The sequence below is a fragment of the Neolamprologus brichardi genome, chromosome 18, assembly GCF_056152115.1.
Source record: "Neolamprologus brichardi isolate AB-2024 chromosome 18, ASM5615211v1, whole genome shotgun sequence".
Taxonomy (NCBI): domain Eukaryota; kingdom Metazoa; phylum Chordata; class Actinopteri; order Cichliformes; family Cichlidae; genus Neolamprologus; species Neolamprologus brichardi.
The window spans coordinates 9,216,191-9,230,977 of record NC_142121.1 but is presented as its reverse complement, the minus strand read 5'-3'; the positions used below and the strand labels follow the sequence as shown (position 1 = coordinate 9,230,977).

Here is a 14,787-nt window from a genome sequence, read left to right as displayed (position 1 = left end):
AGAGTTTTGCTGCAAACTGTGCAAATCACTCAATTTTTAAATGCACTTAATTACAAAAATTAGCCGCTGTCTCCGTCCTTGCATCTTGAACTTTGATGTCCAACACTTGCTGGATTTCAACCAAAAAAATGTTTTCTTCTCTTTCATCATTTTTAGTTTACTCCATGTTAAAATCTTTACTCTAGGTGTATTCCTAGCCTTATGATGTCACATGCACTGGACATGTGACCAAATAAACAATCATTATGATCAAATATGACTGTCAGCTTCAGAGTCAAATCCAAATAAAAATAAATGAATTGCAGCTGTTTACAGAATTTAACGTCTTAGGGATCATGAGTTTAACTGTTTTCTTTGACTATAAGAGAAAACGACTGAATGTGGCTGAATCACAGTTAATAAAAATGAGACTTGCTATGTATGAAAATGTACTGACAGCCTGTGATTTGTCTCCCCTCTCAGCCTGGAGAGCAGACAGCAGCTTCAACAGCCCACAGCCTGAGTCAGTCTTCACTGTGCAGAGCAGCTGCTTCAGATCTGACATCAGCGATCGCTCTGCCTGCAGATCCTGAGTGTTGATAGCTACAATGGAGACCTCACAGCAGCTTTTACATTAGCTCTGCAGCATGCAGGGTGTTGGGTTATGATCCCACTCAGATACGACAGCCTGCCTCGGCAGGATTTCTTCTCGCAGAGAGACGCTTTGATTATTTTTATTCTATATTTCCTTCCATCTCACTCTTACACAATTTCAGGGAAAATGAAAACTGATAACAGTACAGCAGCAAGTACAGGCCTGTACTTGCTCATCTGGCGATGGAGCAACAGCTGGACAAATGACTTTGAATCCAAAGGCGATAATTACCAAAGTTGAGAAGGAACCTTTGCACAAATACACAAAAACAACAGGATTATTCTCTGTGCTACCCTGAATTCTATTACTCTAAAAAAGTCTAAACAATTACTGGACGATCTAATATGAAATTTAATGAAGATATCCATGGACTCCTGAGTATAAACCCCATTTGACAACCTTTCGTCTAGTGGTCATTGTTGTCATGTCTCAACATCTACTGCGCAGGGTTAGCACAAGACATTGTGCAAATGTTTCATTAGACAAGAAAAAACTAATTTGGATATCAAATTATGTTTTCCATTTTAAACATCAGTAGGGAGGGATGGATACTTGACAGGTACTATACGCCTCAACTCAGGAGCTGGCACCGTGTTTTCCAGATTCAGATAGCAATATAATTTCACATCAATCCATTTATCCATCAACAGCTGCATTGTTTTTTATTTTCAGCATAAGGACTTAGTGTTAGGAAAGGATCATCATTTAAAAAGCATCAATTTTAAAGTGTAATGCACATGTTACAAAGCTACATCGGCAGCATTAATACAACATTTACCACCATGTTTTATAACAGTACTGCTAAATGTCCACATAATGCTCTCGCATTATCATTGTTTACAAAAGATAGTAACAGTCTACTTAGAATGCATGAAGGTAGAGGAGGGTAACTACTGGTGATATACAGGGACGAATATCAAATTCATATGCTGATACTATTCAAACTGTTATTATAACTATTTTCAGCGTGAGAGCAGTCAAAGTACTACTAAGTTCAAACCTCTCAAACCTTTTAAATGTCTAATATTTAGTTTATTCACAGCAAAATCAATTAATCTTCCTGCAAACATTTTTTGTGTATTTGTGAGTATTTTCTCACACAGTATAACACGTGTAGGACAAACTATTTGGAAACTTCCAGGAAACAGATGGTCCAAAATGGAGAAAGTTACACTGGCTTTTCACTCCAACGTGTAAATAAAGGTTGCTTGGTCATTATTCGAGTAGTCCAGAGTATATTGCTCACCAGGAAAATATGATCTATCCATCTTCTGCAGATCCCAGTCGGATTCCTGTTGTTTGGGGACAGAAGCGCCTGAGGAGAGGATTGCTGCATGTAGTAATAGGAAAGCCAGAGGTTTCACTGAACAAAAGAAAGGCTATTTCTTCAAACATCAAAGACATCCCTTCCCTTCAGGGCTTCTCCACTGATCACTCTACTATGAGCTGCCTCAGCAAGTACATGAGAGCGAATCAGGAGAAAAACAGTACATGCAGACTGTCATGCCTAAGTCTGATCAGTAATAATGACAACTAAGGAGAATGCTGTCAGTAAGTCAGCGGCATGAAGAATAGAAACAGAGACGTCAGAATAAACAATTTCTGTGAATTTCTGGATATAACATATAAATACATATGGGGCCAACAGAAAATGGAAACTAAAAAATTAATTAAAAAATGAAACCTCCGCTGGTCTACAGAGATTTTGACTTGTATCACGAGCAGAGATTCCAATTACTTTTTTCAAGTAATGAGTAAAGTAAGGGATTGCTATTGCAAAAACTGTAATTAGATTACCGTTACTTTCCCGTAGGAACGCTGCGTTACTGCGTTACTAACGCCGTGATTTTTTTGCGAGAATGTCTCATGACAGTGACGTAAGCGAGTGCTACGTTCGTGACAACAGCTAATAAGATAATATATCGAATGCGGGAGAGAGTATGAGCGTGCAGCGTTTAAAGCGTGGAAGTACTGACCTTACTTTGAGTTTAATTCCATAAAAAGTGACAAAAACATTAGCATCCGTTGTGCGTGGGAAGAAAACTTATTTTTACAGCAAAAAACCCCTAAACTTCCAAGCAAACACCGAGTGCGCTACGACGTAATGGGAAACTCACAGAGAAACTTGCGGATTCTTCCACTCACCGCTGCGGCACACCTGCACCAGGGTAAACCTCCGCCTACCCGACTCCTGCTTTACAGGTGAAAATAGAGCAAAAGGACCGCTAGTCTTTGACTTTATTTATTTTCTGCTGTGTTTTACTTGCATCTATTTGAAAGAGTGAGTGTAAACACACACAAAAAAATTATTTTATGTGCTGGAATGTGCAGAAAATAGGTTTAAATATTAAACAAATTTCTTCCAGTCAGAGAATGTTGCATATAATTGAATTTTTGCTTGATGCATAAAGTTAAAAGATTAAAACTAATAAAACAAGTTTTAAAAAGAGACTTTTCCATTTGATTACATTTTGTATGATGATTATGTAGAAAAAGAATTGGGCTGAAAGATCTATCGCTTTATCACCTATTCAGGTTGTAAATTGTGTTTTTAAAAAGTAACTAAGTAACTAAGTAATTAATTACTTTTGAAAATAAGTAATCAGTAAAGTAACGGGATTACTTTTGGGGGGAAGTAATCAGTAATTAGTTACTGATTACTTTTTTCAAGTAACTTGACCAACACTGATCACGAGTAATTGGAAACATGTGATAACAGTTAGATAACAGGTTCAGGTTAAGGCAACAAATTCTGGCTTGATTGTGGACTTCTCATCAAATCCTAAAATTATAGATTATCATTAAAGGAATTACACTGGAGCTTTTTATGCATATTTTTACATCAAAGTACTAATTAGAGAGTAAAGTGTGTGTGTGTGAGTACATGTTTAGACATCTTTGTGCGGACAGAAAATTGGCACGCTACTATACTTGTGGGAACCAGTCCCTGTCCCCATGAGTTAGGCATTCATTTTTTTAGGCTTAGAGTTAGGGGAAGCATAATGTCAATCAGATGTCCTCACTAAGATATGAAAACAGGTGTGTGTGTGTGTGTGTGTGTGTGCGTGCGTCTTGAGCAGCAGGTGTTTTCCTCCAGCTGTCATGAATCACCCTGTCCTCCTCCTCTTCCTCCTCTCCCCAGGCCACAGGAGGAGATGATACTCTAAAACCACCAGGATGCTCCTGCTATCAGCTTTCACCTCAGACGCTGCGCCAAAATGTCATCACATCGATCTTGTTTCGCATGTGGCCCCGCATTTCATATATTTTTATTCCTACGGTGACAGCTTTGTTTTGGAGAGGGACTCAACCTCAGTACGGAGCATTTCAGTAGCTCTAAGCCAAAATATGAAAAACGTTTATTCAAAGAACCTCAAATTCAGCAACACATTTAGAGTTCACAGCGATTCAGCGGCCCAGCTTGAAGTGGAGAGGAAAAATGGTTGTTGAGTTAAACAATTTTACTGCGAGTTCTTAAATTATGAGTTAGGTGTGCCTTTGGTTAATTCAGTGTTGAAGGAGTTACAGTACTGAGTCTTTATTTCTTAGTATTTTGCTTCCAAGCATCCAGACTTTCTTGTAATCTTTTAAAGATGTCTTATTAAGCTACTTAACACTGATCTGTGAATCATCAAGAATAAAAAGGCACCTAATTCAAGAACCAGAGTTCAAGCTATGTTGAAGAAGTACCATATTTCCATGTGTGTTTACATGTTTCAATAAACTGCTGCATGTATTTCCCATTTCCTTAATGTCTAATGTCACCTCAGAGAAATGAGAAATTTGCACAGTACTGTATGCAACCATGTTTGAGGAAACAAGAAGCATCTGTGGATTATATATCAACATTAAATGATGTTAATACATAGTTTTTGTTATTGCCAGTAGTTAAAAAGTATCAAGAGATATTACAGGATTCTTTGATCTAAAGAAACCCTAAAGCTTGCTGACTTTACTGCTAAATCACAGTATGACATGGAGCAGTCAGGTACCTGGCAGCACAAATCAGATGTTCTTTAAAAGCTAGAGATGACTTCTGGTGGCCCAGACTCTCACTGCATTCCTCTGCTTTTATCATCTTCTGCTTGTTGTTTGGTTTAATACATTAGTTTTCATCACTCTGTCCCTGTAGTCAGACGGAGCAAGGAAAAATGTCCAAGGTTTTCTCATTGCTCAAACAAAAAGCTGTGGGGAAAGATGTGGCTACTGAGACTAGTCTGGCTCAGAAGATGGCTTTTTTCACAAGAAGACATTCTTTCAAGGGCCTTTTTCTTACTGGCACATTGCGAAGTGGCATTTTTCCATGTTGCGGTTGATGCTGCACTTCACTCTCAAGAAGAGGTTTGACACAAAGTGAACTGTCAAGGACAACTTTGGTGTTCTTTTGAAGTTCAGCAATCTCATAGAAATGTCAAGAGTCACTTTGAAGAGTCACTGTAAAGGGTTAGAGAGGAATCTGCTGAGTACACTGAAGACTCTGACATCTGCGGTGCAAAAGTGACTGAGCACATCTTAAACCTTCCAGCTGTTCACCTAGGATCAGAGCAAAGCAGCCTCTGAGCCTGTTTCATAAAGTTACAGGAGCTCAACCTTGATGTTAAAGGTTGCCGTCAGAATTTCTGCAACACTGTCAAAGTAGTTTTTGTGAGCTAAAGTTTTTTTCAAATTAAAAAAATTACTTGGTTCTGGCTCCACAGAAGAAAACCCGGAGCTTTGTAATTGTTCTTTTAACCATATATTTAGTTAAAATGTTAAGAGAATCTACAGAAAAAAAAGAGTAATACAAATCTAACTCGTTGATAAGATCTTTCATCTCATACTGTTAGATGCTGCAGCCGTCGCAGAGATACAAAGGTATCCTTTTGCAGCCCCACCTTGAGGCACCGTCTGCAGATAACAACAAATGGTAAATGGCCTGCATTTGTATAGCGCTTTTCTAGTCCCTAAGGACCCCAAAGCGCTTCACACTACATTCAGTCATTCACCCATTCGCACACACATAATGGCAAGCTACATTGTAGCCACAGCCACCCTTGGTCGCACTGACAGAGGCGACCATCCTTGGGCAAGATACTAACCCCATGTTTGCCTACTGGTGGTGGTCAGAGGGCCCAGTGTCCGGCGCCACCAGTAGGCAAACATGGGGTTAGTACCCAAGGATATTTGCCATGCAGCCAGGAGGCAGCCTGGGATCGAACCACCGACCTTCTGATTAGTGGCTGATCTGCTCTGCCACCTGAGCTACAGCCACCCCATCATAAGTGATAAATCTGTCAGTCAGTAGTACACACATTTGTCCTGTGTTATCAGTGTTTATACTTGTGTATGATGTATGGGGAGGTCAGGTGAGTCTAAATCAAACACTTAATACAAAACTAAGAAATAACGCTTTATTTTAGCACCAAGAGGTTTTCTCACATGCGGAAAGCAGCCGTAGCTGAGGCTAGTCCTGTTTAAGCTAGAGTCACAGTATTTTTACTTCAGTTATCAAAGGTCTGTTTGGAGAGGAGAGGAATAACATTTGAACGATAAATAGAAAAGTACTTGAGCAGCTTTACACTACAAGGTCTTTAAGTGTTGTCTAACTATAATGCACACACCCTGACGGATACACTGCGGACACTTTGGCATTCAGGATCTTGCCCAGAGAAACTTGAACGCACCGACCCACGGGAGCCGGGGATTACACTACTGACCTTAAGATTGACGATCGATTGGTGCTCATGAGCTGCAACCAAAGCGCCTTAACATTGCAACATTTCATTTTGCATTCGCATATTTGACACTTTTTATTGCCTTGAACTTTTTCCGCACTTCATAAACACAAGTCATCTAATTTAGAATTTCTCTTTCTTGTAAAACATAAATACATTTGATTCTCGAGAGCAGCTGTGACACTAAGCGGCTCTATAGGGTAGAGAAGAATCATTCAACCTTACTGAATGGGGCTTTTGAAGACCATGGTGATTAGAAATTGGGTTTCCTATTTATACCGTAATGATCTGTATGCTACAGTTGAGTAGCGTAAAGTAAGTTCAAAGAAAAAGCTTGGACTAAAACTGACATCGTATTGTGCTTAAATAAAAACTCCCTCATTCAGCATATGAAAGCCTTGAGTCGGACCTCCACACCAACATCCCAGAGATGTTTTTCCTCTATAACATAACATTTAAGGCTCTTCTGTTGTATAGCTCAGAATGTTGAGTAACAGGATGTAAGGACAAAAAGAAAGAGACTTGCCAAAGACCCTGAGCCAGAATTACACCCGCTTCAGCTGAAAGGCGAGCAAGAAGGAGTTTCAAAACCAAACACAGGAAAGAGGATTTCTAAAGAACTTCAACCTCAGACTTGAGGAACAGAGGAATCAATATGGAAACGACCCTGTCCTTTGTGTGAGTAAGAAAGAAGGAAAAAGATGCCCAGCAGTGTGCTCTTGTTGCATTCTGGGTAAAATTTGCAGGGACAAAGAACGAGGGTTTGCAATTTCTCACGTGGAAAGCACATTTCTTGCTTCACCTACTGTGAAAAAAGCTGGTTGATCGCTACTGTGGATTACCCAAAACAAAGGTGAAAGAAAGTTTGTGTATAGGCTCTAGACTCGAGATATGCATTTTGAAAATTGAGATAAAATTTTTTTACTTTCTACATTTTTCAACCTCTTCAACATCTAAGTGGGTAACTGGTGACCTACATAAAGGCAGAGTTAAGTTGGATTTCAGCCACATGACTAAAAAACATTGATTCATAAGTTAGAACATGTTGCATTTCAAACTGAACAAGCATCTGGCTTTCTGTTATTAGAATTTTATTTTGACATGCCATGAAAATTCCATGAAAAAGCCAACCTTCAGTTCAGTGAGGTTTGCTAGCATTTGTTTATGCACAGCACTTCAGGAACCTTGAGACCTGGACTTGCTGCCACAAAACCCTAATTCTTCTTTTTCTGTTGTAGATTTTCTAATGTGCTCAGGATCATCATCCTACTGCAAGGCCCAGTTGGGGCCAAGCTTTAACTGTTGGACAGATAGCCTCACATTTGACTCTAGAATACACTGACATACACAGTTCATTGTTCACTCAATGACTGCAAGGTGCCCAGGTCCTGTGGCTGCAAAACAAGCCCAAATCACCTCCACCACTGTGCTTGACACTTGGTATGAAGTGTTTGCTGATATGCACTGTGCATTGGTCTCCTTGAACCAAAGAACATTGTTCCAGAAGTCTTGTGGTTTGCAAACCTAAGCCATGTTGCCATGTTCTTTTTAAGGTAAAGAGTTTTCCTAGGGGACCCTTCCAAACTACAGGTACTTCTTCAGTCTTTTTCTAATTTTACTGTCAAGAACTTTAACATTGAATATTCTAACAGAGGTCTATTGAGTCTGAGATGGAAGTTTTTCTAAGCGTTGCACAATCTGACTTTGGGGGGGATCTGCTCGAACAGCATCTCCTGTGGCACTGTGTAAACACACGCCTGAATGCTACAGAGGCTTTAATAGAAGTAGTCGTCACACTTTCTGATGATCAATTAATCAGCTCCATTTCATTACAGCACCTGGCTGCAACTTACCCTTTTAATTTATATTATTTTCTCATTTCTGGAAGCAGTAAAAGTGTACTTATTTCACCTGAAAATAAATGATAAATGCAATTTAAATTCTAATTTTGATTGATTTTTTAATCTTCAAATACTGTCCATCCATCCACCTACCCATTAATTTTCAACCACTTATTTTCAAATATGTCTCCTTCAAAATTCAGTTGCAGTTTGCCTTTTACATGTTCATCATTAAATCTGCACTCACTCTGTGTCGGTGATGACATAGCCAAAGACATCATCATCTTTCTTCATCTTGCTGGCTTTGACGTCCAACTGTAGCTCAGGAACGTGCATCGTCTTCTTGTGAGGTTCATCGTACACGAGAGAAGCAGGAGGGGGTGGCACCTCCTTGATCCAGCCTGCCACCTCCAACAGCTCATCTACAGACTGGGTGGTATCCTTCTTTTGCACCGCCACCCCTACTTCGCTAGTCCGACTCTGGACGTTTTCCAGCCCCACCTGCTGCCCTCTGGGTGTTTGACTGGCATCGTCATAATGGTTTTTAGCTGGGGGAGGTCCGGTGAAGGAACTTTTGTCAAGGTAGGCGAGAAGCTTGGTGAAGAGGCTGCCACTCTCCGTCTGAAATAAGAGCCAATGAAATATCGTGGGTAAATAGACTGGTCACTCAAAGCGCTTTACATAACTTGCCTCACTCACCCATTCACTTTCTTTTTTCCTGTGTAAGTCCTTCTATCTAAGATTCTTACGTACTCATAGGTTAATCAGAGAGCAACTTGGGGTTAGCATCTTGCCCAAGGATATTTGGCCCGCAGACTGGAGCAGACAGATCAAACCACCAACCCTTACAATTAGTAGGTGATCTGCTCTACCACCTGACCTACACACAGCCACCCCAAAACCTCCGTGTAGCAGGAACAAGTTTCTCCCCCCACTGTAGTAAAGTGACTCTGGTGAGACTTGAACCCACAATCTTTGAATTTCATCTGACACAAACCAATAGCAATCCAATGTGCTATCCATTGCACCACAGAGCCTGGTAAGACAGTAGGTGATCCAACTCTTACACAGAACTTAATTTATTTCAGACGCCTAATTAAAAAAAATACAAACCTGACTAATGAGCTCAAGTTTAAGCTTAAGACACTTAAGACATAGTGTCTCTAAAAAAACATGAAGCAACGTCTGTAGCAACCGTATCATAACGGAAAGAATCTGTGTGGTGCTTTTTCTAGTTAAGTTGCACTGCTCCCAACCAGTGCAATGATTTGCAAATCCCATAAACTTGTGTTTTATTCACAGTGGAACACAGAAAATGAATCCAATCAAATGTGTAAACTGAGAAAGTTAAAAATTTTAAGAAAAAACATCTGATCGTTTTAAATTTGATGGCAGCAGCATGTCTCAAAAAAGTAAGAACAGTGCCATGTTTACAATGTGCAGCATCCATTCTTCTTTTAAAAACAGTCCATAAACATCTAGGAAATGAGGAGACCAGCTGTAGGACTTCTGGGAGAGGTATATTATCCAATTCTTGTGTGATATAATATTCTAACTGCTCAGCAGTCCATGGTACTCTTTTTCATATTTTCATTTCATTTCATTACAATTGCTTTCAGTTGCTGAAAGATCTGGACTTAGTGGCAGGCTAGCTCTGCACCTGGACTCTTCTAAAACTGTACGAAGCCATGGTGTGATAATAATAGATGAAGAAGGTGCCTTTCCAGATGTGCAAGCTGCTAATTCCAATGGCTCGAATGCACCCCCAAACCATCAGAGATCCGGGCTTGGATCCATCCTACCTTGTGCCAGTGGTTCAGGCTGGTACTGGTGGTTTTATGCCGTGGGAGTTATTTTCTCGGCACATTTTTGATTATTTAGTATCCACTGAGCATTGTTTAGCCTACCTGATGGTTGCTTCCAGCAAGATAAGGTGCCATGTGACTAATCTCAAACATGAAAATCAGTTCACTGTACTCAGATGGCCTCTACAGTCACCAGATCACAACCTAATAGAGTACCTTTGGGATGTGGTGGAATGGGAAATTTGTCTGTAGCCAACAAATTTGCAGCAACTGTGTGCTGTTAGGCATACTTAATGAAGTGGCTGTTAAGTGTCTAATGAAACAATATTGAATCAAGTTCTTTTTCTTTTAAACTGAACTTGTGGGAGTTTTCCTGTTGCTGACATTAGTGTGTTGGCGATCTGCAGCTACAGGCATGTGGAAATAATTGCCTTGAATCAAAGAACAGCCACCCTGTCAGACTTATGCTGAATAGGGTTTTAATATGCTATTATTCTTCTGGTCCTAGCTTCAGGGTAATTGCTCGTCTTGTCAAGAACTACATCTCGCTGCAGCAGCAATGCCATGTGAGCTAAAAACATAGTTTGTTCTGTCTCTGAGCACTTTGAAATACAATCTTCTTTGCAACTTCAAATTGTTTTTTGGGACCAGCAAGATGCATCAGCCTGGAGGGAATTTTCAACGAGCAGAAACAAAATAAGAAATGAGTACAAGAAATAAGCACAGAGAAGACGTTGCTTCTATTCCAGCGTTGATTTCAGCAAATCTTATCATAAATATATTTTTCGCTACAAAACACAGATAAAAAGTAGTTGAAAATGAGAATCAAATGACATATTACATTTAATTTGTAAAGTCAGATGTATGGACAAATGAATAACAGTCCCACAGTCACGAAATCCCTTTCACTAAGCTGAATGGGTTTTTATCAAACACTGCAGCAATAGATAACTATTGCTCTAAAGGTAGTGCAGCATTTAGTTATGTGTCAGCATGTTATCGGACATAAAGCTGTGTGATAAACATCAGTCTTCTGGATTGGAAAGTTGTGTATTTGTTTGTGTTTATGGACACATAATGACATAATGTCAATGTGGAATTATATATATATATATATATATATATATATATACATATATACATATATACTAGTGCTGTCATCGTTAATCTCGTTGAAATTACGTTAACGCCATAACTGCATTAATCTGGCAAATCTCCATTAACAATTTACCGCAGATCGCCCCGTGCATGGGGCTGCATGGCGTTAGCTCGTTAGCGCGGTTAGCTCGTTAGCGCGGTTAGCTCGTTAGCGCGGTTAGCTCGTTAGCGCGGTTAGCTCGTTAGCGCGGTAATCTAGTTAAAATGGCATTAACGTAATTTTAACGAGATTAACGCTGACAGCACTAATATATCTACACACATACATCAGTACGTATGAGACAGATGGAATAAAGGCATTCGTGTTCAGAAACACAAATCAGTAGAGAGGTTCTGACTATTTTACAAACTCCCATGATGACCTGTTGTCATGGCTGTAGTCACATGTCTGGACAACACAAACATTTTAAATGCATGAAAAAAAAAATTAGCTTGTTTTAGGGTTTTCACATTTTTAAGAGATTAAAAATTTCCGCTTTTAAATCAGCCATGATCCATTTAATGTCAAACTAAAGCATTTCTGCATGCACAAGTCTTCTTGTTTAAAATGCAGCACTAAAGTAACTGGTTAGTAGTGTGTAACCATCACAGTCTGTTGGTTATTCATAACCTGCGTTCATAACCAGCGTTCTGATGTCCTTAGTGACAGGACTTTCTTGATTTGTTTGGTTCTCACGTCTGTCTGGAGGTGAAGAAAAAAACCTCTGTTTCATCAGAGATTGTAATCAGGTATGCATTGACTTTAAGATGTTCCTCTGTCATTAAAATCAAGGTTCTGTCAAAGTGCAAATGAAATTGGCTTTAAAGATCCTTTGTTGCCTCTATCAGGAGGAATTTTAAACAGAACGCACATACTGACTGATGCTTTGCAGAGAGCTTATAATCGCCCCTCTATCTGGTCATAATTATTTTTATTATGTAGCTTAGTAGTTTAGTAGAGTCCAAGACAAATTTCCTCTTGGAAACAATTAAGTATCTATTGGTGATCTATCCGCTGAAATTTTAAAACTTTATAGCAGAATCACATTTGGTTTTTTAGACACACATCTCTCTACTATACATGCAAGTATTTCAACCACTGCTTTGAATAAAAGAAATCCGTGAAATAAACTAATGAGTTTACTTTTTCTTTTACCCAGGTTTTAATTTACAGTATAAAGGACTGAATCAGTACAGCGACGTTGTTACGAGTTCACCTTGTTTAGCCTTAATTAATTCCAACTCACTCATTTATCCACTGCTCTCCCGATTCCTTAAAAAATGCACATGTTCATATCAGTCCGATTTATTGTGGAAGATTTTCTTCATTATTTGAATAAATTTAAAAAAAGAATATTATTAGTGCATACTAGCAGTATAACAAATAAAACGTTGGGACTAAAACCTGATCGATTCTAGATAAATTCTTTGGGCAGTGATTTCACCCTTGCAAAATGTCTTTTGAAAACTGCGGGGTTCATCTCATTCCCTTGTTTAATAAATTACATAACTGCTTACAATGTCAGCCTTTGCTTTGACATTTAAGTCTTTCCTTTCTGCTACTCTGATTGCTTACCTTGTCCTTCACATTTTGCTCCTCTGTCTCTGTGTGACGCTCTGTTGGCAGAAAGAGAATAATCATATTGATACATTTGTGTTTCCATTCAAAGCGGGAGCAGAAAGACAGAAAAAGAGGTGGTTCATGTAAAAATTCATTCAGAGCTAAAAGCCGCCAAATTTCAAGGCCATTTCCTTAAATCAAATTCACCATTCTCTAATATTTTACTGATCTGAATTCACCCCTGTGTAAATTTATTTTTCACTGATGCTGAAAAAACACTAGAAAACATACATAAATAACATATCCGCTGCTGTCTGACCACAGTTTTTAATCATTTAGTTATCTGTTGAGCACTTTTAGTGACTGTGTAAACATACAAAGCCTGAGTGGCCTCAGTGGACAATAACCCATTAACACTGGCTGGGTTTATGTTCTGCATTGAGCACAGGATGCTTATTTATTTTCACATTGATTTTTATGTTGCACTCTTGTGGCAACTTGAGAGCTCCGGTTTTTTTTGTTTAATCCAGCCTACACAATTATGCATGTATTATAGACTTACTTTCCATCGCTTACTCAATACTTTAATTACGTAAAAACAAAATGAATCACTATAAAATTACCTTGAAGTGCTGCCAGTGCGACAGGAGTGCTCTCCTGAGGTTTCAGGATAGGAGCATTCCCCAGCAACTCATCCCTAGGAACCTCTTCCTCTTCTTCTGCTTCTTCTTCTCCATCACTCAGCTCTCCTTCCAGATCTCTCGGTCCCGGTCCCCTCGTTCGGCTCAGGCCTCTGTTTAGTCCCTTGTCCTGATCAACTACCTGTAGAGCCTCAGCTATCAGGCTCGACAGCTGGTCCAAATCCTGCGGTGTCAGCGTATCCATGTCCACATGCTGCCTGTCAACATTCTTCAAAACGTTCTCGATGAACCTCTCTGTAAAACAACAATGAAAGACAAAGAAATTATTATCATTAAAGCAGACCAAATATTCTAACTGCACGCTCCATGTTTGTATTCTTGGACTTGTATGATTCATAGTTCAAAATAATATTTATTGATCTTGTGCTGGGTTTTGGTTAAGTCACTCAGTTTACCCTCTGTCAGAAACAAGCTGTTTTAACTGCCTTTCTACTAGCTTTAAGCCAGCTTCCTTCTGATTGGCTGCCCCTCGTGACCAGAAGGTTTGAACAGCAGGTGGGTGGGAGAGCTGTGTGCCTGACATGACATCCTCAGTGTATAGATTGCTGGGATTGCATGGTGGCTGCATTATTTGAAATTCTGGACATGTTTATTATGAGCGTGTATTTATAAGAAAAAACAAGAAAAAGCAGAATCAGTCCCCATTAAAACCAGTTATGTAGTTTAGATTAGAGGCAATAGTCTCACCAGTTCTCATGTCTGCTGTCTCTCTTCTGAGCTCAGCATTAAATATTTTTAGGTATCTTCCTGTGACGATGTGAAAGCTGTGATTTGTAGCAATGAAGCTAAAGCTGTTTATGGAGCTCCTTTCAGGTTTACAGCGAGTTTTAGCTTGGTGTATAGCTGTCCACTTATTTACTATTTACTTGGCATCACATAGCAGCCACAGCAGACAGTTGTTTTCATCAGAAAAGCCCTGTGTATCAGGACCAAACAGCAGGCAGACATTTAGCTAGCTAGTGAGCACACAGTGGAGAATTTAGGAGACAGATATTTCCCTCAGGACTCAAAAAAGACACAGAGTCGATACAGGAGTTATATTCATTAGGTGGACACTGGACTAAATTTAATGCTGTTCTGTTTGCTGGATGCTTATATGAGTTCATGTTCGCTAACACGTTTGCTAAGTTAAAGTATGAGGGTCTGTCAGTGTGTGCAGGTTTTAATGCACGGATAAAAATGAAAGTTGAACATCTACAACTATCATAAGAACGGGACGCACTACACGTGATTACGTTTACCTTTGAGTTAACTTTGAAAGCCTTATAGCAATTATTTAATGGTTCTTGCTGTGAGCTAGTTTTTCCAAAGTCATGCAAATAATGCTCATCTTTATGGAAAAAGAGTACAATGTGGTTTTCACCACAAGCCCTGTGTGTTCAGTGTAGCCACAG

At 39.4% G+C, this 14,787-nt stretch overlaps 1 protein-coding gene and 1 non-coding gene across 2 annotated transcripts in view; both read right to left on the bottom strand.

Annotated features, from left to right (window-relative positions):
- slco5a1b (solute carrier organic anion transporter family member 5A1b) overlaps positions 1–14,787 on the bottom strand; it is a 229,706-nt gene that overhangs the window by 165,116 nt on the left and 49,803 nt on the right. Inside the window, exons 7-9 of the mRNA XM_087831471.1 lie at positions 13,316–13,627; positions 12,708–12,748; positions 8,437–8,810 (exon numbers count right to left, since the gene is read on the bottom strand). Coding sequence (XP_087687597.1) covers positions 8,437–8,810; positions 12,708–12,748; positions 13,316–13,627 — 727 coding nt within the window. The remainder of the gene's footprint in view (positions 1–8,436; positions 8,811–12,707; positions 12,749–13,315; positions 13,628–14,787) is intronic.
- Positions 9,135–9,226, bottom strand: trnas-gcu (transfer RNA serine (anticodon GCU)). Its single transcript is given in 2 exon segments — positions 9,135–9,170; positions 9,190–9,226. It is a non-coding gene; the product is annotated as a tRNA-Ser (tRNA).